The sequence below is a fragment of the Chelonoidis abingdonii genome, chromosome 3 (genome assembly GCF_003597395.2).
Source record: "Chelonoidis abingdonii isolate Lonesome George chromosome 3, CheloAbing_2.0, whole genome shotgun sequence".
Lineage (NCBI taxonomy): Eukaryota > Metazoa > Chordata > Testudines > Testudinidae > Chelonoidis > Chelonoidis abingdonii.
In genome coordinates this window covers 7206032-7232087 of record NC_133771.1, presented here as the reverse complement: position 1 = coordinate 7232087, position 26056 = coordinate 7206032, and the positions used below count along the sequence as shown (strand labels likewise).

The following is a 26056-nucleotide window of genomic DNA, read 5'->3' as shown; positions in this document are numbered from 1 at the left end:
ATTGTTGCAGATGGAAACCTGAGACAACATGTTAGACAATTTGTCAGACACACAGTAAATCATGGCAATCCAGACATAAAATTTTAGAGTGTCTGCACTGCTAGCCATATTCTCTGACGCACTCGGCTCACACAAATAAAGAAGTGAGAATTATCTCTATGCATAAAATGCTGGATAGGGACCCGAAAAGGTCATCGTAGTCCAGACCCGCTCCTTCATAAGCGAGAACCTCATACATCAAAGTAGAGCATATGTCCCCCCAGTACACTATTGACCCCCCCTTTCAGTTGAAACGACCCCCTGGTTATACATCCATGCTTCAAACCACTGAACTATCCCCGCCACACTGCTCCTAGCCAACCCAAGACTGCCTATATAAAGGAATCCGGCCCTCGCAAGGCAATCTCAAAACTATTAACTGCCAGTGGCCAAGATTCACACCTCAGAATCCTAGAACTTGCCCCACGATTTTTTCACAAGAATTCTACAGAAGGCAGGGGCTCCAATCTAGGCTTGATCCGAGCTTATTCTCAGAAAATGTGTCACTATTTATCCATAACAGCATTCTCACAACTATTAAAAATCAATATCATATCTTAAATCTGATTGAATGGAGGAGGGGATCCTAAGTGGCCTCGGACACTCTTTGCCGACGATAAGTGCGTTTCCATATTGTGAATAGCGATTAAAGGTGGATAGTTTTGTGTCCATAGCAATGAAGAGATCGAGGATATGTGTTGCTGTGAAACTAGATTTTAGGTCTTGCAGGTCTTATCCTGGACATCAAATTCCAAGTGCAAAGTCGCCTACCGCGGGTTTTGGCATATGACGCAGGTGGCAAATGAATCTGGCCCGCCAAGCCTACAGAACAAGCTCAGAAATTTATTGCGAGGGCGTGGCGGCCAGTCTCAGAGGGCTTCACCCCACACGAACACCTGCCAGGGCTCAGGGCTTTCAGCCCCATGGAGGGGGCGGTTTGGGAACTTCAGTCCCAGTGGAGAAGCTACCTGCCTGGACTTAAAGTCTCCGCAGGGTGATGGCTCAGCCCCCCAGCAACGCCTGTCCAGATTAGAGCTTCACATTCCACAGGTGCTTACCCGCTGGTGTCTTGGCTTCGATCCCTCATGGAGGGGCCGGGCTTCAACCCCTGTGAGGGTACCCTGCTGGGCTGGGATGGATCCGGTTAGTCCTGTGAGGTGTGTTCAACTGGTAATAAAGGACAGGGGCATCGAGGTTTATGGCATGGAGGTCCTATGTTTATCTATGTGTGCGTTGTGTATTACTGTAAAATGTCAGGTGGCGAGTTTCGTGGGTCAAGTGACGGCCTGCCACCTCTCAAGCCTGTGAATAGTTGAGGAGATTGCCAGGAGGGTTTAGATCGCCGAGAAGGTTGAGTAGGTTTTAGATGGGACGTTATGTATGGCCAGGGACGTTCTTGTTCTTTCTTTCTTGTGCTTGTCTTTGTGGAGCCGGTAATTAAACGCTTCCTGTTGATACAATCGTGCACTTATCGCGGCAGCGGACGTGGGGGATCAATAGTTTTGAGAATCGTGGGAAGATTGTAGTCTTGTCCTTTGTCGATTGGGTGAGCAAGATGCGGTGTACCTCGTTGCTTGCAGTAGACTAGGGAATTCGGTTGGGTGCTGGGTATTGTAAGCTGGAGGCATGAAGAGCATAGCGGTTGTGGTTTTCGAGTATATTAGGGTTGTGTTAACATGACGTCACTTATTGCACCGTGGTGTCATAGTAGGGATCCCGTCCAGGTAATGTGTCCAGCGAGTGTGGGGGTGATAGCTGGAAATTGGTGAATTTCCTAAAAGAGTCTCCTTCCATTTGGGCCTTAGATATGAAGATGTCACAAAGGTAGTGAGGTAGAAGGAAGGCGGGAGTGACTGAGAGCTGTAGGTAACGTGTCAAAGGCAGTCATTAAACTATGGTGCATAATTGGGGTCCGATGCGGGGTGCCCATAGCTGGCCTATACGGGTCTGGAGGATTAATGTCATCAAAATGAGAAAGATGTGGGTGATGGAGAAAGGCACAGAGCAGCAGTCCAGTTGTGTGGCAATCATCAGAGATATTGGTACTATGCTGACCACTGTGTTGGAGTTTGTGCTAGAGATCTCTACAACATGTGCAGGATGAGTTCTGGAGTCACCAATGCATTGTAGTTTTCTCAGCAGGATAAATCAGTGGTGCCACGGAGTGCTTAGGTTGGTAGGGTCTGAGTGAGAGAGTCACAATCCGACAGTATCTTCAAGTGAGATTGCCAATGCTCGGATGAAACGATATATGTCTGCGCGAGAGCGCGGCGCAACGGTGTAGGAACACCCCCTTAGAGAGTACTCGTGCGGTCTTAGGGGATGGTTGATGTTCTCGTGGATTGGGATCTGATAGTAGATTTGGGATGGGAGAGTTGCTGGCGCCCCTTGTAAGTGAAGGATGTTCAGACTACACTTTCAGCGCTTGGGATATCAGGGCTTTTATGATACTTTGTTTAACTGTTTTTTGTGGTCATGGTCGGTTTTATTGGACTTGAGTTTACTTTCTTTCTCTTAAGCGCTGCCACAGAAGACGTGAAGAGGAGAAACAGCGGAGAAAAGAGGCTGTAGAACGCAGGTCTCAGGCTACCTAAAGGAGCGCGCCCAGAGCAACTCCCAAAGCCCAAAGGCGAGCAGGTGAAGTCTCCTCTAGATCCCACGAGAATATCACGAAGAAGAGTGCGAGTGCCATCTTACTGCAGGACATCTCCCTGATCACTAACGACCAAACAAATCAACATACCCTTAGATCCCTCAATCGGGGTTATTTTCTATCTACACCTTCAATTAAATCTAAAGCTCCGTGTTAAAGTTCCTGGACTGCCCCATCATTCTCGGACATTGGCACTCTCACTGAAGGACTGTTCTGAGATGTTGACCTATACTCATTATCCTCACGTCCACCAGCAGCGCCCGGACATCCACTGATTCCTGAGTAACTACAAATTGCATGGTGACCTCAGTATATACAATGCGATCCTAAAGCACCAATGGTTGTTAGAGGTATCTTCTACACAAATCATTCCACAAACAGATGTGAAACCATGCTGTCAGGAACATATTATGCTCGGATGAGCCAGCTAACGACATACTGGCTGCTTGATGCTCTGTGCCTTATCCGCACACACAACTATTTCATAATGTTGATGAAATATACCTCTCAGTACCAGTAGCACCGTGCTATGGGCACCCGATGGCCGCCACAATATGCTAGACATTTTAGTACTGACCCCTGAACAACAGCTCTCTTCGGATCAGCTTATACATTATGGTGGTCGAAATCTCGACCGTGAGTAAGGTCAGATTGATCGGCGACTAAAAGGACAGGGGCGTGTAAGACACACGATAGACAATCACGTGAAGGATATGAGGGAAGCATGCCAGACATGGGTAAGATCAACGCCCCTCCTACCTATCACTAACATTGATGACACGTTCATCATCTGGACCCATGAGAAAGGAGACTACCTGGAAAAATTTCCACAATGCAACACTTCCACCCCACCATCAACCTCAGCCTGGACACAATGCTACATGGGAGGTCCACTTCCAGACACCCACGGTGCAAATAAGTGCGGTCATGTTAACACCAACCCTATACTAGAAAACCCCAAACTCGCTAATGCCTCTTCATCCTCCAGCTTTCATCCCAGACACCCAAACGAATCCACTGTCTACTGCCAAGGCACCGAATTGGAGAGTTGTCTGGCGGCCTCCTTTTGGTAGTGAGACCTGTTCATGATGACAACAGCACCTCCTTTATCAGCCTCTTTGATTATAATGTCAAGGTGGTTTCTGAGGCTGTGGATGGCATTGCGTTCTGCACGACTTAGGTTATGAGGCAAGCAACGTTGGAGGCAAGTTATGAGGTTATGAGGGAAGTGATGTTGGAGGTAGTAAACCTTTAAATTGTGCCCCTTCCTCCCATTCTCAGCAGGCAGCTGTCGTCTCTGGGAGAAGCCCATAGCTCCACTACCCTGCTGCAGGGCAGAAGCCCCAAGCTCTCTCTCCTCCCACCCCCAGTCTGATAGGCAGAGAATGAAGGGGATGGGGGGGCTCCGCATGCTGCACTTTTAACTGTAAAAGAGCAACATGCAGTTCCTGAGCCATGTTTTGGCCACCCCTGCTATAGCCCTAGTGCTAGAAGATGTCAGTTAGTTTTATTTGTGTTCCTTTTGAGAAGAACAAAACAGCCTGGCCCTTTTGGCGCTGTTCCATAATTGGAAGAAATAGGCACTCAGTCAGATTACTGCCTTAGCTCTAACATGCCCAGATGAAAATCCTGTTCTCCTCTACTGTGTCCTTTAGACTCAATGTGAAGTGCTTATTACCTCTAATTGAAGCTGTTTGAAGTCTGTTTTCTTAGTTCTGTGATGCCTTATTTACTCTAAGAAATCAGATGAATAAATTAACTGGCTAGCTAATTGCATTTGCCTTGTTTTTGGTGTGAGAAAGTGTCAGAGGTGAGGAATTTTTCAGAGCCCTTTCTGCTTTATAAAAAGTTCTAATGTATTGCAAACAAAATAAGGGAGGGAAATAATATTCTCAAGGCTTCTGGTGCAACACCTTAATACTGGTAAAAGTGTTACCAAATTTATTTAAAGTGAGTTTGGCTTTGTAATGAAATGAGAGCCCTGGAGCCTGAACAGAACATGTGTAGTATGGGCAGCAGCAGGGCAAGCTTTCGCTTGTCCTCTTTTTTGCCAATATACTTCTACTCTTCCTTGCAGTGACCACTTGTCAGATGAGAGTCTCCCTGGCTCATTCAGACCTGGGTGTCTGTGCTGAAACTGCCAAAAATGGTGACTGTTAATGGTGGCTTTTGTGACATACGTTCTTAAGGAACTGAACTGATACCTGTGAATAAATTTCACAAAGGCCACCAGACAGCTGTCAGATGATACTGACTTCTAATCACTATTGACCTAAAGTGGATTAAACTAATAACATTACCAACTCCCTGAATCGTCTGGTCCTCTCTAGGTTTGTGTGTGTAAGATCCTGTTCTTTAACATGCTGTTCTGTACTTCACTGTGTTTGCTGAATAATTATACAGGGGAGGAAAGAGGTTTAAAAGCTCATTAAGGAGCTTGTTTAAACCAGGTTTTGAGATCAAACTGTTCTGCATTGTACAGTTTAATACTCTATTTATAGTTCACTTTTTATTTTTTTGTCTCCTGTTTCTCTAAAATAAATGCAGAAAGTTAGCAAGGTTTGGTAATACACATGGCTAGCAGGCTTATCTTTCTGTCATCTTTAAAAGACTTATTAAAAAAATTTAGTTTGGAATTTTGTCATTAGTATCGTCCTGCTGTTTGTAGAAGATGCCTGTTTTGATTATTGGTAACCCCCTCCAACATAAACACTGCTTTCTGCACCTTCTCTCCCACAAATCTTCACTTAACCCCTCACTGGCTTACCCCACCCCCTCAGTTCCTCATGGTACAATGAAGAATCAAAGGCAGCCGGGTGGTGATTGTCCTTGTGAGGGGAGATATATGTGCAGGAGAGAGGGTGGCTCTGGGTGGAGTGGGAACCAGGGTCCTCTGAGGGTTCTTAGTGCTGAGGTTTTGATATTTGAACACCACTAAGACAGCACTGCCATAGGGAGCCCTTTATAGGCCAATACCTCTGTGCAGAGGCAGTTCATTGGCTAGTGTTGTCTGGTGTGCCAGAGATCAAGTGTTGCACATATGCAAACTAGAAAATGAACCAAACCTGAGTGTAGCTGGCTTATGGTCAATAAGAAATGCAAGGGGAAAAACGTATGTTTGCTTAAACGGAGAAATGTGAAATGGGTGGGCAAAGATGCTTCATTCTCAGTCCCCTCTTGTTAGTCTCCACAGTGGGCATTCCCTCTCTCCACAGCAGCTGGGGACAAACCTTGCCTTTGCTCTGAGCCTGGGCTTAGGACCACCCCTTAAGAAGAACTCCCCAGAATTCTCTGTCTCCAAGCAGTGAACTCGGCAGATTCCAGGGCTCCTTTTGTCTCAGAACTGTCACAGGATTTTCAAAAGACTTTAAACTAAGGCCATGTCTACACTGTCAGCTTCGGTTGACACAAGTTACATTGGCTGCAGTTAGTATGTCGCTTTTGCACATGTATATTTGGCTCCTTGGTCCGTGCTGTTTGTGCTCACCAGGAGTGCTTGAGTCGATGCAGAGTGTGGTGCATCATGGGTACGTATCCCAGTATGCAACCCACCACCATCAAGCATGCTACCTCTTTTAGTATGAGTAAATGAATGAAAAATCAATAGCTGTGTCTTGGTAAGTTGGGAGTGCCATCAGTACATCATTGTAATGGGAAATATAATTACATGTTTACCTGTGGTTCCTTCCCCTGCATCGAGCCCACCCATGTTCTACTGCTGGGACTGACTGGACAGTGGTGGAGTCTCAAACAGGTCCAGACTTGCAGCATGAACTTGATGGTATCCATAGTGGTATCCATAGAGGGTGGTGAGGCCTCCGCCAAGTATGGCATGCTGCTCTTTGTAAAAGCGTCATGTCTGTGTGTTGGCTCCGGATCCAGTGTTGGCCTTCTGATATTTTACATTCATATGGCACTGCTGCTGGTCTCTGTCATACCTCTTCTCCTGCATCCCCCATGCAACCTGCTCAGAGATGTTCTTGTTTCTACAGCTGGTCCATAGCTGTGGTTGCAAAGTTTCTTCTCCCAACAAGCCCAGGAGATCCAATATCTTCCATCTACTCCAAGCCAGACCGTGTCTGGAGTGTGTATCAGGCATTGTCAGCTGGGCGGTTGCACACAACCATGGAGAGTGGCTGTTGTGTGCTCGCCAAGCTGCGCAAACAGGAAAAGACATTTCAAAAATTTTTAGGCTTTAAAGAGAAGGAGGGTCTTCCGGTCTTCGGGACTCCTGGGCAGTGGAGTTCACAGTTGTGACCAGAGTCATTGGTGCCCAGCATTGTGGGACGGCTCCTGGAAGACTGTTAGGGTTGACATAAGTAATGCAACTCATGCTGCATCAACCTCAATATACTGACCGTGTCTCAGTGCTGCTTGGGGAAGCGGCGTTACTACATCACTGTAATTGGACACTTACTTCAGTGGGAGACAAATTTAAATATAGACACATGCGCAACCAGGTCAACACAAGGCATCTTATGTTGGCCTAACTTTGTAGTTTAGGCAAGGCATAAACTTTTGAAGTTTTTTTCCTCCAAAACTGCTTAGCTAAAAAACCCGAACCAGACTTAGCTTTCTGTGGACCTCACCTTTCTTCCCCTTTTGAAAAATAGTTGGCAGGCAAACTGCAGGACTCCAGTTCTCAGCTGGAATGTTGGAGAATTCCACAGTAACAGAGGTCAAGTAGTTTACAAGAAAGAGTGGCTCACTCTGATATGTAGACAAGATCCATGCTGACAGTTGAGCAGGCCAGCCAGACACATGGAAGCTTGCTTCAGTGAAATCAGGCCAGAATCACTAGGTTTCTATCGTCTTTCAGCCGTTCCCCTATGTATGGGACCCCTATTCCCACAGCTTTTAGAGCTAGCAGGATAGTTTCAGTGGAGCTCTTGAATCTTGGGGGAAAGGCAAGGTACCCCCCGGTAAGCCAGAGGAAGAAATTCCTGCTCCCAGACAGCATGTAGGCAAGGTCTGTGCTGAGATGACTGAGAAGGCCACAAAGCATCCACCCCCTCCTCCCTTCCTGCAAGCTGTTCTGCCTGGAAGAGGTCAACTGCAGTGAAAGGTGCCAGCTTCTGCAATCTCTCTGATACAAATGAGTCATTTGTCTTTAGTGGTCCCAGCTCATTCCTCATTTTGTGCAGTTGGTCCCCACTTAGTAGGGTTGCCAGTCTTGATTGGGTATATTCCTGGAGGTGTCATCACATGACATAATCGTTAATTTAATATTACATTTTTTGGCCTCCCCACTACTCAGCCCAGACCCAGCAGCAGGGAACGTGAAGTGAAGTGATTCAGATTGCATTCCCTGGGAGATGGACCTGTCTCCTCTCCCCTTCCAGGCCACAGGAGATCATAAAGTGGCTGCTGTTTTCCTTAAGGAGACAGGTGGAATACATGCTTGCACACTGTTGTTTTAATCTCCTTGGTAATATGATGGCCTCCTTCTCTCAGGAGTTTGGTGTAGGGACTAGTGAAGGATATTGCCCACAATCAGTTTTCAAAATGGTAGCCCACAGTCCTAAAACCTCTCCTAAGAGATCCGTCTAGATCAGGGGTGGGCAAACTTTTTGGCCTGAGGGCCACATCGGGTTTTGGAAATTGTATGGAGGGCCAGTTAGGGGCTGTACCTCCTCAAATAGCCAGGCGTGGCCCAGCCCCACCCCATCTGGCCCCTCCCTGCTTCTCGCCCCCTGATGCCACCCCACCCACCCCGGTGGGACTCTTTCCCCATCCAGCCGCCCCCCTAATTCCCTGATGGCCCCTGGGATCTCTGCCCCATCCCATTGTAGTCTAGAAGTCTTCTAGTCAGTTCCTTGCACTCATGGCAGGGCTAAGTATTATCTAGACCATCCCTGACGGGTGTTTGTCTAGCCTGCTCTTAAAAATCTCCAATTACAGAGATTCCACAACATCCCCGGGCAACTTATTCCAATGCTTAACTGTCTTGACAGGAAATTTTTCCTAATATCCAACTTAAACTGCCCTTGCTACAGTTGAAGCCCATTCTTCTTGTCCTGTCCTCAGAGGTTACTAGAACAATTTTTCTCCCTCCTCCTTTGTAACAACCTTTTCTGTACTTAAACTGTTATGTCCCCCTTGTCTTCTCTTCTGCAGACTAAATACCATTTTTGAATGGTATTCATCATCAAAGTGAACTTGGATGTAGTAGCCTCAGTCTGAAATTATTGGCTGCAGTCTCTTATTGTGCAGGCCTAGAGATACTCAGTTTGGAGGCTGCTGTAGCATGCACACTCCTCCATGCACCCATTCTCAGTTTCCTAGCAATTTTTTGAGGACTAATTCTTCACCTGGCTGATATGCTGTATATTCAAAACTTCCAAAGACATGTTCCATGGCAACTGCAGCCCTGCCAAAAAATTGGAAAAGCAGGTTGATCTCCTTCAAATACTCCGCTGGTAATCTTTTCTGGGAGCATAGACAGAAAACAGTCATTGAGGCTTTAGACAAGGGAATATGTCCCTTCCCTCCTTCCAGTGAGAGCATCTTCAGACCGCCTTATCTCAGCAGGTTTTTCCTTTGAAGTGCTTCTCCTCCAGGTTCAGGTTAAAGATACACATTAGGAGGAGGCTATTTCTGCCTCAGGATTGGAAGGCCAAAGCTGATATTCTTTTGAAAACTATGCAACTCCAAAAGTTTCTTTGATTTCCCCCTCCCCGCCCCCCCCCCCCCCGAGTTTCTGAAGTCTAGGCAGATTCCTCCCCTTTATGAGGAATGCTTCAGGGTGGGCTCTGGTCTGGAGTGAGCCACCTCAGAAATAATTACTGAAGGATATTCAGTAGAACTCACTGTCCCAAGCACAACCTTATCCTTTCCCCAAAGTAAATTAAATTAAATCAACATTATCAACGGACGCTTCATAGCATCAGAAGATGAAGGGTATAATAGTTCAGATATTTTGTTAAGGGCACAAGATTCTTTGTGACAACAAGTTCATGAGGAAATCAATCTTTCAAGTGGAAATACTGAAATCTATCATTACAGCATTATCTTCTGTTGTAGAAGACCTCAATACTTATGCAAAAATGATATTCATAATTATTATAATATACTCTTATGATGATAGATTATTACAAACTTGTTTGCATCTTTACTGAATTTTAGAATGTAGTTACAATTGTTATATCCAGGATTCTTGGAGACTATACCAATGCTTGCTGCGAAGACTCTCTGATATGGAACGTCCTAGAATGAAAATTCACACGTAAAACAGAATTTTTCCTTTTTCCAGTGTGCTGAATATGAGAATAAAAACACATAAATAGCCTATTTCCTAGCATGTAAAAAGTCCTTTCCTGCTGTAAAAAACAATCATGTAGCTCTTTCCCCTTCACTTCCTCCAGTTGTTAATTGGCTTGGCCATGCTCTAGTTCAGCCAAAGCTACTGGGCTTTGAAACAGGAATTAATTCAGATAAGTCCTTTGTTAATGTAGGAGATAAGATTAGATGATGGTGGTGGCCCATCTGGCTTTATATTTTATGAATATGGTCATATAAAGTTTTTGTTTTTCTCCTTTGTATAGGGATATCCCAATGCCGCTAGTCAGCTCAGGAGTGGAGCATGGTAACCTGAGAGAACTTGCCTTGGCCAGGATGAAGGATCTAGGAACACAGGTAAAAGATCAGCAACCTTATGCCAAGGAGGAGCTGCCTGCTGACTACACTGTGTGACTGATTATTGTGTTTGTGAACAGGAGGAGAAAAATGGCAAAATGAGAGGAATGTGAACTATAGGAGCCAGATTTGCTGCTCAACTAAAGATGACCTGCAAAGGAAAATATTGGGGTTTTGTCCTTTTGTTTGTTCGTTTTCTGATAGGTAAAGGAATACCTCAAAGATTTTTCCCAAAGAACTGATGTTTTGCTTGATTTCTACATTAAAAATTTAGATTTCCCCTGCAAGATACAGGATGGCCAGAGAACTAGGAGATTTGTGACATCTTGGCTACTGAGGACATTTCTCAAGTGAGAAAGGGAAGTTTTTTATGCAGACCTTTGACAACTTTTTAAAAAAAATTATTCAACTCAAATGCCTAACAGTTAGAAGAAAAGCTCTTTGTTAAGGATTTAGCATCTTTATGCTCCTCATAAAGGAGGGTTGAGAAACCTTCCACGAAACACTTCCAGCAAAAACAGATATAATGATGAAACTTAATATTCCGGCTATTTCTAAGAATTAAAAAAAATTGTAGGTGGGGGAAAAATATCCTTTATACATAACGAAGCAAAAAAAAAGATCTCAAACCCAATTATGTTTTCCGTGGCAGGCTACCTTTTAAAGAACTGAATCTCTAAACATTTCTACTGTGCGGATGACTGTAGATCTGAATTTACTGGAAGAAACCTTGCAGCTTGGTAGAGTGAGCAACCAAAACAGTTTGTCACATTGTCACTTGAAGTACAAGATACCAGTGAATTGTCTTTGTATCTACTGGAGGTATAACATTATAAACAAACAGCTTTTTTAAGGCTATGATAGTTGGGACTGAATTCCCACAAGAAACCTAGATATTTTAGGTATGAAGGTTCATAATTAGAGGGTACCCAGGCTTCTCAGCTCTGTCCTCTTGGCAATTTCAGCTTTTCCTCTTTGTTCCGTCTCTGTAGCTAATAATTCTTGGATTACTGATTGGGGCAAAGAATTGGAGGGCACAGTCCTAAAAATGCTGTGCACTCTCAGGACTAGGGTCCTTAATGAAGAGTGGGGAATTGACTGTCTTCTGCATGCCATTGGTCTAGTGAGGAATTTGTAAAGCAAAGTAGATTTTGTGCACATGACCATAAAGAAGGCCAGATTTAGCATAATCACCATATAAGAATAAAGCATGCCAGTTTTTATGGTCATAGCAAAGATTAAATTATTTCACTGTATATAATATATAATATAATCTGAGTTTGACTTTTCTTTAAGGCATTGTAGGAGGTGTTGGGATGCAGGTAGGGTCATTTGGATGCCTTGGAAATCAAGTTCCATGTGGGTTTATGCTTGACTTCGGATTTTCAGAGTTTTCTTATTTGTGGTGTAAAAAGAGTCTGTCTTCAGAAGAGTTTTTCTCCTTGAGACTTTTCTCATGGGGCTTGGTTTACACTGGTTACAAGAAGAGATACAAAAGACTTGTGCAAGCTACAATCAAGCTCTCTGACATGGAGTTCTGTCTCTCGTTCCCTCTGACTACCAAGGAGCTGTAAAGTTTTGTAAAACTACCTGGCTTTTCTCTGATGCCTTGGACCATTGGTCCCAAACCTCTCGCAGTTAGTCCATCCTGTACATCTGTGGGATACTTGACCAGAGAGGTAACTCTCTACCTTCTGATATTCAGGTGTGTCACATGCCAATTTTGGCATTAAAAATCAATTACCCAGATTTACAAATTGCCTGCTCAAGAGTATCTCTGGCACACTAGCTTAGATTTTTCCAATTCTAGATCTCTCTGGTGAAGGACCTGACAGACTGGAAATAAGGCATAAATTTTTAACAGTGAGAGTAACTATTGGAACAGTTTACCAAGGATCATGGTAGATTCTCCATCACTAACAATTTTAAATCAAAATTGCATGTTTTCCTAAAAGATCTGCTCTAGGAATTATTATGCGGAAGTTCTATAGACCATGGTTGTTATATAGGCGATCAGACTAGAATCACTGGAAGATCACAATGTTCTCTTCTGGCCTTAAAATCTATGATAATGTCAAGTCTTTCTTGCTCTTTCATAGCTGTTGATTTTTCCCTCCAAGCCCTGCTACTTGCAAATCAAATGGTACCTTTTCTCATGAGATGTAATGGTTGCTCAGTGACTTGATTTTTATCAGCATGTTTTTACATTTAGCACAAAGTTCTTTTTCTAAGGTACATTAGGGATGGCTCGGTGAGCATTTTTATTTTGAAGTCTATTTATTCAAATTCTACTAGTGTAAGACAGGCTATTTCAACTTAATTTTGAGCCCATGGGGTGATTGGAAATCTTAATGTATTTGAGCTGCATGTATTCCTCTGTTTTATGTAACTTTTCTCTCCCTCTTTTCCTAGTGTCGTGATGTGAGGACAAGAGAGGTTGGAATACAAGAGATTCATCATAAAGTGAGACCATATCAGGTGAGACTTGTTGCGTCCCAGGGAGCTTGCTTCAGACGTGACTTGCTGTGAAACATTTGGTATGAAGGAGTTGGGGCTCAGTTGTGCAGCCAATCCTGCAATATGCCTGTAGCTGGCTCCAGTTTTTCATTTACTAGTGGCATGCTAGGAGTCTGCATCAAGGGAGCTATCTCAATGTAAAAACCTACCATTTTTGCAGTGAAGACATAACCTGAAAAGTTCATTCTGTATAAGCCACTTGTCCTAATATTAAGGTCAAGGATTATTAGCAGGGGTACTAGTTATTGCTAATGCTACGTTTATGTCCCAGAGGTCATGGAAGTCATGGAATCCGTGACTTTCAGAGACTTCCCTGATGTTCTCTGCTTCAGTCCCAGAGCTGCAGAATTCTGGAGCTGGCACCCAGTGGGACCCTGGCAGAGTTCCAGCAACAGGGGTCCCTGCAGAGTTCCAGCCACGGTTGACAGACTCCTGAGAGGGCCCTCCTCAGGGTTCCGGTGACAGCCTCACATGGGGGTGGGAGGAAGGGGGACACCTGGGAGTGTCCTGTTTTCTCTTTGGGAAATATGGTCACCCTGCAGCTCCCAGACACTGTGGGCAGAGGGGAGGCTGCCCTGAAGCTTCCAGCTGCTACAGGCAAGAGGGGAACCCCACAGCTCTCAGCTACCATGGTGGCAAGGGAAACCATGGAGCTGCAGCAGCAAAAATCACAGACAGGTCAGACAGTCACAGACAGGCTTCCTTGAATTTTTATTAATTGCCCATGACCTGTCCATGACTTTTACAAAGAACAACCATAACAAAATTTTAGCCTTAGTTATTGCCAGTTTCTTTTTCACATGTACACTTATAGTCTAGGAACTGGATTGAAAACAATCAATTCATTTTACTGTCGTTAGCTGCCATTGACTTCAGGTGTTCACAGTATCTCTTTTCTGTCTCCCTTAGTCATCAAGGCCCCGTTAGTAGATTTTCTTTAAATTAGCTTTTTGTATACATGATGTAAGGTCTAGCTGTATATTCAACCCACACAGAGCCTCCTGTTTACCTAGGGAAGGGGGTAGATAGCAGAGGACCCCATGGAGTTCCCTAGGGACTTTACTATGCAGATGTAATTTGTCTGGCAAATGCTTAGATACTGTGAAAATGAGCACTATACAAAACTCAGTTAACGTTGGAGATTTTTATAATCCTATTTTTTTCTCCCAAGCTTTGTCATCTTATCTTTTTAGATGGCAGGTTCTTGAGGACAGTGACTGTTTGTGTTTGGGCAGCACAGAGTACAAAGGAGTTCTACTTGTTACTGAAATAGAAATAATGAGACACATTCTTCCATTTTATTGCTTTTCCTTAATTAGGAATCCCAGAGTTCACGAAGCTTTAAATCTAAAATCTTTTGGGTTAGCTGTGTTAATATTATTTTCTGCCTCCTTTCTTTAGCTGTTAATTAATAAAATCTGCGTAGTGAGTGGATCTTTAACTTAGGCTCTATCTTACAAGGAGAGTAGGTTTTGCCTGCATGGAGCTCATTGCAGGATCTGGGCTTTAGATTGTAAACTCTTAGAGTAAGAATCTTGTCCTCTTATTTTTCAGTAAACTTTGATCGGATTGTTGGTGCTATATAAATAAAAATAGGACTGCTGGATCAACTTTTAGCTCTTCTATGAGGATCCTCTGCATATTCCCTCTCATGGGCTGCCTAGGCCAGCTCAACCCATGAGTGTCTGTATGTAGAGTCCATCTTGAAGTAACCTTCATTTTCATGATAGGAGTCTGGTCCTGCCTTATTGTATTGTTATATGATAGTAGAAATCTTGGAGAATTCTGTATACATGCAAGATCCATTTGAACTTTTTCACAGATAGCCTCATCTTAGTGTTGACTAAATTAATCTTAACCGGTGTAGTAAGTGAAAGGCCCATTTAATTTTGGGCTGCATACACAAAGGCATATTGATCTCATGAAGCAGAGAGGTAACAGAATCTCACCATTTGGCCCTTGTGTGATCAGGTCTTGAAATAGTGCATTCATTTCTGTGTATCATGTTACCAGAAAGATGATGAATAGGAAGGAGTTCAGCGGGAACCCCACCTCAAAGCCCTTTACTTGAGACTTTTTAAAACAGACAGGACAGAGCATACTACTATAGGGAACAACCCTGCACTGTACTGGCAGGGAAATGGATGTGGGAAGATCAGCTTAACTTTTGTTATATAGTCAGTCAGCAATGTTTATGAAGTGTTTTTGAATCTGTATGGATGAAAGGCACTGTATTAATGAGAGGTCATGATCACTTGAAGACCCATCACTGACAGATTAGGAAAGAAACAGTTTATTACTAATTAGAAGACCTAGATTACATTGCTGGCAAGATACTTTTTCTTTTCAGAGAAGTGGAGACTAGGGGCCAAATTCACAGATGCTATCAGCAAGTATAACGGTACTGAAACCAAAGCAATAAAATTGTAGTCAGGGGTGAATTTACCCTTAGAGGTTTGAGACCTCTGGTTGGAGAGAAGGAGCTGCTAGTTGTGATGCTCTTGGAGCACTAGTGGAGGTGAGGTTACCAGAGAGAGGTCCAGTCTTCCATTTCTACCTTTTACAACCCCTAGCTACTGTACTTATTTGGTACTTTCTAAATATCTTATGGGTAGAAGTATTCAACACTGAAAAGTAATGTTGTCCTCTCCACAAGTGTATTTTTCACTGAAGTGTGATACATTTTGTCTTTAGGTAAATGCGATTTGTAGGTCCTTCAGCTCTTATCTAGTGCTGCTGAAATCCATCTAGAATGAAAATGGGCTTCAAGAAAGCACTTCACACTTTTTCTGACCCATAACGGTTTATGGATCCATGAAATTGGTTTTGGTCTTTTCAACGTGTTGCCCAATTATTTTTAATAGGATTTTCTTTTCCTCCTCCCCCCTACTTATTCTCTTTGAATAGGTTGAGTTAGTTCGAAGAGACTATGTGGCAAATGGTGGCTGGGAGACCTTCCTGTCCTATGAAGATCCAGAACAGGATATTCTGGTTGGCCTTCTACGTTTGCGAAAGTGTTCAGAAGAATCATTCAGACCTGAGTTGAAGGGAGGTGTTTCCATCGTTAGAGAACTGCATGTGTATGGTAGCGTGGTTCCAGTGAGCAGTCGTGATCCTTCCAAATTTCAGCATCAGGTATCCTAAGTAATCTTCATTGTCTTCTTTTATACTCCATCCTGCCCAGCTTTTTTATTAGAAAGACTAAGAAATTTTTTTGACAATCTTGATGAGACTGGCCATGCAGTTACTTTAATAAGAACATTAGAATGGCCATACTGGGTCTGAGCAAAGGTCCATCTAGCTCAGTGTCCTGTCTTCCCACAGTGGCCAATGCCAGGTGCCCCGGAGGGAGTGAGCAAAATAGGTCATCATAAAGTGATCTGTACCCTGTCACCCATTTCCAGCTTCTGGCAAAAAGAATAATCTGCTGCAACAGAACCAGAATTGAATTTGATCCCCATCTTGTATTAGTAGATTAAATTCCTGCTGCCAGTGAGCTTTCACTAATGTATTTGAGCACTTGCAGTTATGGTTGTCTCATGGGTATACTCTTTATCTCTGTACATCCATATGATGTAGGCTCATGTATGGTGGCACTTGTTCAGCCTTCATCGTTCCTGCACTCTCTCTGGGAATTGAGAGGATTAATTCATCTCTAACACAGAGATGCAGGAATTGCATTCAGATTTTGGTTCATCTGTCTACCTGATATTGTGTGAGGAGTGGGGCTGAAGTGAAGCTGAAGGGTATATGATTCAGTCCTAAAAACATAAAATGCATACAAGGTATTTTAAAAAAATATAAAATTCTTCAACCTAACGTTTTCTCCTAATCAAATATTGTACATACCAGGGCACTTTACTATTCAGGGATGGGAAGAACACTTTCTACTTAACATCTTGAGCACTAGTGCCTCTGAATCTACCAAAGTAGGCATTACTACAGTGTGCATTAGCACGTCATATGCCTTGAAATTTCAATTTCCAGTCCTTTTTAATTTGTTTGCATTTGGCTCGATTCAATTGATTTTTCTTTCCCTTTGCTTTTTTACTTATGATGGCTACTTTTTCTGCCCTAGGTTTTGAATGCTAATTATTCTATAGTCGAAGCGTTCATTGTTTTTATGGCTGCCGCCTCATTGCCTGAGGTCATCACTGTCAAACAAAGTGTTGCATCCTAATGCATTTACACAGGAAAATATTATTAAATAAAAAGAAGTTAATTTAAAACATCAGCCCTGAGGCTTTCTGGTGCAAAGAATAAATTGATTACTTTTCTTTTTTTATGCTTGATCTAAAGGCTCAGAATTACCAGAACAAGATCAAATTCACACTCTTCCCATAATAGGCCAAAAGATGTTGTAGGTAGCAGAGGGATGATGAATGTAATTTTCATGAGAGAGTCACTGAAAGGTAAGTAGTGTGAGAAAGCAAGTGAAGTGTAGGTGGAAAGCAAATACATCTTAATATATTTTAGGATACATGTGAAATGGAGTCAGGGATTTTTCCCTTGACCAATGAGGCAAAACTGGTAGATTTTACTAAAGAATTTTATCAAAGCATGTAAACTGATGTAAATTTTTCAGAAACAAAACTTGAGATGAAATCTCCTATATTTGGTGGTAACAATGTTTTTGACATATGCTCTATTTAAATACTTACCACAAATAAAGAAGCAACAAAAGATATCATATTCTCATTATGACTATTTTATTTTAGATTTCAGTACTAAAAATCTCTTGAACTGCATAAAGTTATTTGAGAAAACAAAATCATAGAACTAATTTTTGCCCTTGATTTTTATTCTACCCACTACGCAGCAGGCTATGATGCACAAAATATGACGCAGAGGCAGCAAAGACATTTCAGAACAGTGTAAACATGTTGTAGAATTGTGTATGGAGGGGCTCTTCCTTTGTAATGAAACAGTATTTTATTTCCTTCCAATAGCTTCCACTTTATGCTAGGAAGTTTATCAACATAAAAAAAGACATGGTTCATGCCCCAAAGAGATTACTGTGCACTTTTACAGTGCTTTTCATCTTAGCATCTCGATACTTTACAAACATTAAGCTTCACAGTACCACATGAGACAGGAAGAATAGTCCAGGGCTGTGAGAGACCCAGGTTCAATTCTCTGTTTTACCACAGACTTCCTACGTGACCCATGGCAAGTCACCTAGTCTCTCTTTGCCTCAGTTCACCATCTGTAAAATGGTCATAACAGCAGTGCCCTATCATACGGGAATATTGAGGATAAATACATTAATGATTGTCAGGTACTCAAATACTAGGGCGATGGGGAGGGAGCATATAAATATCCAAAATAGATCAATTTTATGAATGGGTAAATTGAGGCACGTAATTTAAATGACTACTTCAGGGTCATTGAATTATTGGAAAAGCTGGAATAGAATCCAGTCATTCTGACTTGCGTTCCTTTGTCTGATCACTGGGCAGTACTTCCCGCTCCCCTTTTGAGCACAGGGGAAATGTCAGTGAGGGGAGGAGGAGCTTGTTTCTCCAGCTAGTTCTACGAGACTTGTACCAAGTTGAGTAAATCTGTGGTTTTAGCCTTGTTCTTTGACGCTAAGAAGCTGTCAGATATGAAAAGACCCTAAAATAAAATTGCAGCTTATACCTATTAGTAACTTCCATTGAAGAAACTTTTGAGTATTTCACCATTATAAAGGTTAATGTTTGCGCAATGCTCTTCTCAAGTACACAAGCTGTTGTTCTTTTCCTGCCCTTGTTTTTATCATTTTCTTCCCTTCTCTTTTCCTGCTTTCTAGGGATTCGGTATGTTGCTAATGGAGGAAGCAGAAAGGATAGCCAAAGAAGAGCATGGGTCATGGAAAATTGCAGTCATTTCAGGTATCTTTGCTTAATTCTTCTTCAAAACTTAATCTACAAATAAATTAAATAGCAAAAAACTTTGTTAATGCAGAGTTAAGATCTCCCGGTGATAGCTTGTGCCCTTCCAGAATGTCAAATTCAGCAAAACTCAAACTCGTGAAAACCAGGAAGTACAATTAAGGTGAATGCCTGTGTAACCTTAACTCTGCCCCCTGAAGCTGGCAGTAATCACTGGGAATTATCTACATGCGCACCAACTTCATTCACTGTGATAGATGTAACTATTGAATTGTAGAAGAATAAGTGGGAACAGCTTGGAAGAACTGCGATTATGATATGCGGAGATCTGGGTCTGAGTACCCTCGTGTGTTATTAAGGGAAAGAGGCTCATATGTACCATGAGGTTCCAGTCTGCCTCATTCAATACAGAATTGTGTAGGTCAGGGGTAGGCAACCTATGGCATGTGTGCCAAAGGCAGCATGGGAGCTGATTTTCAGTGGCACTCACACCGCTGGGTCCTTGTCACCGGTCCAGGGGGCTTTGCATTTTAATTTAATATTAAATGAAGCTTCTTAAACATTTTAAAAACCTTATTTACTTTACATATGACAATAGTTTAGATATATATTATAGACTTACAGAAAGAGACCTTCTAAAAGCGTTAAAATGTATTACTGGCACTCAACACCTTAAATTAGAGTGAATAAATGAAGGCTTGGCACACCGCTTCTGAAAGGTTGCCGACCCTTGGTGTAGGTTGTGTCAGTAGGTGGGCAGTGGAATCTTCTTGCCAGAAATATTGTCAGCTGTGAGGTGGGATATGAGAGCAGGCCCTGGATTTAATGATTGTCAAGGAAGGTGTAGGTTTAGGTCATATCCTGTGTGCATGTGTAAAGGTATTACAAAAGGGTATGAAGTGGTTGTTAAATTTTACAAGAGTGATAGTCTCTTAGTGGGGGAAAGGGTCAGTGTTTGAGCATAGGTCCAGTGCAGGTTATCTCCTGTCCAGTACAGTGAAAAGACAAAGTGAGAATGTGTGTGTTATGGGCATATTGAGGCATTGCTCAAAGAGGGTATAGTTAAGGTTGCATGGGCATTTACCTTAATTGTGTAGTTCCTGGCTTTCAGCAGTTTGAGTTTTGCTGAAGCTGATGTTTTTGAAGGATACAAACATCATCAGGTAACCTTTATTCTGAGTTAACAAAGTTTTTTGCCATTTGATTGCCTAATTTTTTAAACCAAAGAACAGACATGTTTGTTGGCAGGAATTAGAGGTCATTTAGATAGTTGTTGTTCTCACCAAGGTTTGTAGTTGATATGCTGCTGGGGCAAGGTAATAATCAAAAAACCTGGCTTTTCTATTGTGCTGCTTTTCATCAGTAGATCTCGAAGAACTTTACATCATTATCCCCATTTTACAGATGGGAAACTGTAGTCACAGAGTGAAGTGGACACTTGCTCAAGATCACCTAGCAGGCCAGTGGCAGAGCTAAAAATAGTCCTAGTTCAGTGTTCTTTCCACTAGGCCACACGGTTGCTTTTGTGATCTCCTCAATCCCCCTCCTGTTACATTTTGTTATAGTGGATGGGTATATTGGGTGTAGTGGTCATGTTTTTGAAATATTGTCATGTGTATGCGGTGTTGTCGTAGCCATGCCTAAGTCCCAGGATCATTAATAGAGGACAAGGTTATCGTTTTTACCAACTTCTGTTGATTGAGAAAGAACAAGCTTTTGAGTTAATGTTGTGTTAGTTGCCAACAGGGCCAAGTGAGAGAAAATCTCTCATTAATGATCTAATGATTCCATTTTTATTACATGATTTGTTACCAGTAACTTTAATCATGAGAAGAGCACTGCTGTGTGTCTCCTTTCTCATATTCGCTCACCCCACCATTCCTGCAACATGTAGCTACCCCCTCCCATCCTTCTCCCCACCACACACACATTTTCCAGTTTCCCCCTCCACTCCAGTCATTAGCCATTAGTTAGCAACTTAGTTATAAGCCATAAATGTGTAAGAACCAGCAAAGAATCCTGTGGGGCACCTTATTAGAACTAAAAAGACATTTTGGAGCGAGCATAAGCTCTTCGTGATGAAACTCCACTTCGTCAGAGCATGTAGTGGAAATTTCCAGGGGCAGGTTTGTATATATTGTCAGGCAAGCTAGAGAGAATGAGGTTAGTTCAATCTAGGGAGGAGAGCCTTTGTTCTTAGCAGTAGAGATGATGAAAACCAAGGAGTGAGAAACTGGTTCTGTAATTGGCAAGCCATTCACAGTCTTTGTTTAATCCTGAGCTGATGGTTGTCAAATTTGCAGATGAATCTGAAGCTCGGTCAGTTTCTCTTTGAAGTTGGTCCTGAGTTTTTTTTTGTTGCAGTGGATGGCCACCTTAAAGTCTGCTATAGTGTGGCCAGGGAAGTTGAAGTTCTCCTACAGGTTTTGTTATATTGCCATTCCTAATATCTGATTTGTCCCCGTTTATCCTTTTCCGAAGCGACTTGTCCAGTTTGGCCAATTTTACATAGCAGAGGGGCATTGCTGGGATATGATGGCCGTTTATTATTACATTGTGGTGGTACGTGCAAGTGAATGAACTGTTGATGGCTGGTGTGGCTGATCTGGTTAGGTCCTGTGATGAGTGTCGCTGGTGTAGATATTGTGGGCAGAATTGACCATCGAGGTTTGTTGCATGGATTGGTTCCTGAGCTTAGAAGTTACTATGGTGTGGTGTGCAGTTACTGGTGAGAATACGTTTCAGGTTGGCAGGTTGCTTGTGGGCAGAGAACTGGCTCTGCCACCCAAGGCCTGTGAAAGTGTGGGATCATTGTTCAGGTGGTGTGTTAGATCCTATGATCGCGTTGGATGGGTTTTAGCTGGGGGCTGTATGTGATGGCCAGTGGAGTCCTGTTTTGTTTCTTTCTTTGGTTTGTTCTTGCAGTAGGAGGCTTCTGGGGTTACACGTCTGCTTATTGATCTGTTTCCTTATTTTCCTCGTAGCGGGTATTGTAGTTTTGAGAATGCTTGGTGGAGATTTTGTGTAGTGTTTGGTCTTCTGTTCTGCAGGGGTTAGAGCAGAATATGCGGTTGTACCTCAGAGTGCTTGGCTGTAGACAATGGATCGTGTTGTGATATGCCCGGATGGAGACTGGGAAGGCTGTGCATTGAAGATAGCATAGCAGTCGGATAGGTTTTCGGTTATTTTTAGGGTGGTATTATGTGACCAATCACTTATTTGCACCGGTGTGTCTGGAAGCTGGGATCCTCCCGGGGTTGGATGGTAGATTGGTCCAGGCTGAGGTTGATAGTGGGGTGGAAGCTTATGTTGAAATCGTGGGTTGGACATCGTTTTCCCCAAGAGTCTTCTTCCACTTGGTCCAGATGATGAGAGATGAAGATTTCATCCAGTTGTAGTGTTGTAGGTAGAAGAAAGGGCATGATTGTGAGATGAGGAGCTGCAGGGGAAGATTAGATTGTTCCAGCGGTTCATTAAAATTATTCGGCATATTGTGGGAGGCCATGCGGTGTGCCCATACTGGTTTGCCACTGATCTGGAGATATATATTGTCATCAATTGTGAAAAAATATGTTGTGTGTGATTGTATTAAAGGCACAGAAGGCTCAGCCGCCAGTTTTGTTGCTGTGGGCACATCGGGGTACCTGTTCCTGGGGCTTGTATTCATCTGTGTGTGGGACTATTCAATGTCTAGAGAGGCCTCCTTTACATCCATGGTCTGGCTAGGAGTTGTGTTTTGGAAGGTCACCAATGCATTTCTTGTAGTTTCCTCAATGAAAACTCAGTGGGGTGTCACGGGAGATAAGCTGGGAGTGCTGGGTGGCATAGGGTCTGATGTAGACGAGTTCTCCTCACATAATCCAGCAGTCCTTTCAGTGAGAGTGCCAATGCCCGAGATGATGGGGCGTCCAGGATTTCTGGGTTTGTGGATCTTGGGCCTCCTACCAAAAGGAGGCCGCCAGACAACTCTCCAATACCAAATTCTACAGGCCACTTCCCTCAGATCCCACTGAGGAATACACTAAGAAACTGCAACATCTACTCAGGACACTCCCTGCACTAACACCAGAACAAATCAACATACCTTTAGAGCCCTGACCAGGGTTATTCTATCTACTACCCACAAACTCCAGATCCCAGCTCACATAGAGGGGCAGGAAGAGAGGTTGGACTTCCCCCAGATCCTAGCACACTAGGAGACTAGGAAAGTGGGAGGGGTTGGAGAGACTTCAGGGTTGTTAGGCCCCAAACTCTAAACCCCCAACTTCCTCTGCCACCATCACATTCTCCAACCCCTCCCAGTTTCCTAGTCTCTACTTCGTCCGCCTCACCTTAGCCTCGAACTCCTCTTCTCTGCCCTACCACCCACTCCCCGTCACTGTATGCATTGAAACCTTGCCTTAGGTAGTACAGGATCAATCCCAAGTTATACCTACTTATTAAATCTTAAAAGGCAAAGCTCTTTAAGAACTTCAGTTCTGCAAATCATAATTATACCACATTATTAGTTATGGATTGCACCCTGGAAAGGGTTTATCCATGGCTCATCCCAAGTGTCTCTTGTTATTTGCCTTTTATTGAAGACGATCAATAACAGGTACTCAAACATCAGGGAGGTAATTCTTTAGCATCTCCATATTTTGATGCATTTATTTGGAGATTTTCCCCCCCTATAAATAATGAGTAAACTTGGTATTTCTAAAAACAGTGAAACAGCAGGGCAGGCAGATCCCCAGAGAGCCTAAACAAAGCACCTCGATCCTGACCAGCAAGACTCCGCTTCAGAATGTTGTTCTGGGACTCTCTTTAGTGCACACTGGGAGCTGATAGTCTCTGAACCAGTTTGTGAATTAACATCTAATATGGACCATGAGGCAGAGATCATCCAAATTCTGTTTTACTTCTGTACTAGCCAGAAGGCTAATTACACACTGAAGTTTTAATAAGTGATGTATTTTAGACCACCATTGAGTGTGTCATGGTACTTTTTCCTGATATGTAGCCCAGTTCGCTCTCGCCCTCCCCCTGCTACTGCATTTTGTTCTTTATAGCTGAATTTAGTGCTTGTAAAATGCACCATATTCACTTTAGAGATGCTCTTGAGTACTCTATTACAGCAGAGGTAATGGTAGTGTTAGTTGCCCTTTCTTGATGTTATGCCTCTGCCTTGTTCCAGAAGGATCACTTCCAGGAGTGGAAGCTGGCTAGTCTCCGTGGCCCATTCAATCCTTGTACCTTCCATGGAGACTACAAATAAGGGCTATAATTATTACCAGTTCTAATGGTGGTTTTTGTGACTGTGGATATCTGGCCTATAGGAATTAGACCAAGATGCCCAGCTCATTAAACATAGGACGCTGAACAGTCATCGGTCACCCTGAGCTGGATTTGAATCAATAATCTAGAGATAAATGGCTCCATATCCTACTACAAACACTCTGAATCCTTGAAGACTTGCTTTCTCTCTTTCTTAAAAGCAGAAAAATGCATCTTCAAAAGAAGGAGTTGAAAGAAAAGCCCTAGATAAAATGTAAAACCATGGGGAGGGGAAAGGAGAAGAATCTTGGAAATTTGTCATTGCTCAATCGGATAGGGCAAGAAAGTTTGGGGAACCAATGAAGCAAAGATTTGGAAAACAAACAAACAAAAAAACTATACCACTAACCAGACAGACCTGCTGAGAAACATTTTCAGACGCAGCTCACAGCTGAAAGCTTCTCTTTTGTCACACATGCTGGCATCCTAACACTGCAGTGAGATAGTGGATACTTTTGCAGCTGTGTTTTGTGTTCCTGGACCGGTTTCAGAATAGATTTTTTTAAATCAGTAACGTAGGGTTAATCTTCTTTAGTGCCGAAGTGAATTCTGGCTGCATTTTGATTTAAGATAAAACCCAACAGGAGAACTGAACTTCACTAGATAACATTTCCCAAGTAACAGCTGGAAGGCATCTGTTCTTTGCCGATTCTTTAGTATTCTTTGATTGTGTGACACACTGCACAGCGTTGAATTCTGCACCCTAGAATGATGATGAGCGTAGTTCTAATATAATTTTGAGGTTTTTTCCAGTAAACAGCAAGATAAAATGTTTTTACAAATACATTCATATTTTCAGCAAAAATTACTGAACTAGCATGGCTGTTCCTCGAGGAGTGTAATTCAGTTTGCTTGGCTACAGCCTAAATGAGTAACGTTAATGTTGGAATGAGCCATTTTATTAACAATCACTGTTCCTACTATCTTCTTCTCAGAGTTGTGCTCTTTAGCACAGAGGAATCAGCACTTGACAAGCTCTTTCACAGCGCAAACAAATATAATTTTGAGGGCTGGAAAAGAACAGAGTGAAATTATGGGAGGAAAGAGATTCTTTACGTCTTTGAGGCAACTTTACTAAGAGAGACCTGGTATTAGTTGGTGGTGCCAAGTGAAATCCCATGAATTAGACTGATTCTGGTAATTAGACCATCGCCTGCACCACCTCTCATCACTCCCTACTGTGAACCCCTATTGTCTCTCATTTCCTCAGACCTCCCTTTCTTCCCTCAGTGTCCTACTAATCATGACTTTAGAGGGATGAAAAGATAAGCCACTAAAGCAAATGGCCCTATCTTAAAGCAGTTTGGGCCTGCACTGGAAAAGGTTTGCCAATATGCAGCTTTCCCAGCACAGCTTACTAGTTCCCCAAGCAAAATAAGCTGTACTGGCAAAAACATCTTTGATGGCAGTATAAGTGCATCTACACTAGCACGTTTGCTGGTATAAAAATGTTGCAGAAAAAAAAAGTCATGCCTCTACCCAACATTACTATACTGGGAAAATATTCTAGTGTAGATCTGACCACTGAACAGATGTCAGAACACTGCTATTTTCAGTCGTCATTGAACTGTGCCTTGAAAATGAAGTGGGAAAATGAATCAGTCTCCTGTATTGTCCAGCTCCCTTCCCCATGACTAGGTTTAATTTATTCTGGAGGCACGGTTGACAGCCATGATCACTGCAGCTGCACAAAGAGACTAAAATGGATGCCTGCAATTTTTAAATGTTGTTAGGAGCTGGAAAACTTCCTTTAATAATGCCAGGCCACGACAGGATAGTAGAACAGGGGATCTTCAGAGAAGGAAGAAGCCTATTGGTCATATAGTCTATTCCCCTAGGTACTAGAGGCAGGACTGTTTTCTACAGTGTATCCTCTAGTACTCAGCTCTGTCCGATACAGTTTATAAATTACACACAGTGATGGGAATTCCACCGTTTGGCTTGAGAGACTATTCCATTGTCTAATAGATCTCACTATTAGGAAGTTTTTTCTGGCGTTCATTTCTTCCTAATTACAATGGGT

At 42.8% G+C, this 26056-nt stretch overlaps 1 protein-coding gene across 1 annotated transcript in view; it reads left to right on the top strand.

The window, feature by feature from the left end:
• The window catches only part of ELP3 (elongator acetyltransferase complex subunit 3), a 141648-nt gene that overhangs the window by 93632 nt on the left and 21960 nt on the right, over positions 1 to 26056 (top strand). The window contains 4 exon segments of the mRNA XM_032790883.2: positions 10237 to 10327; positions 12740 to 12805; positions 15752 to 15979; positions 18636 to 18717. Coding sequence (XP_032646774.1) covers positions 10237 to 10327; positions 12740 to 12805; positions 15752 to 15979; positions 18636 to 18717 — 467 coding nt within the window.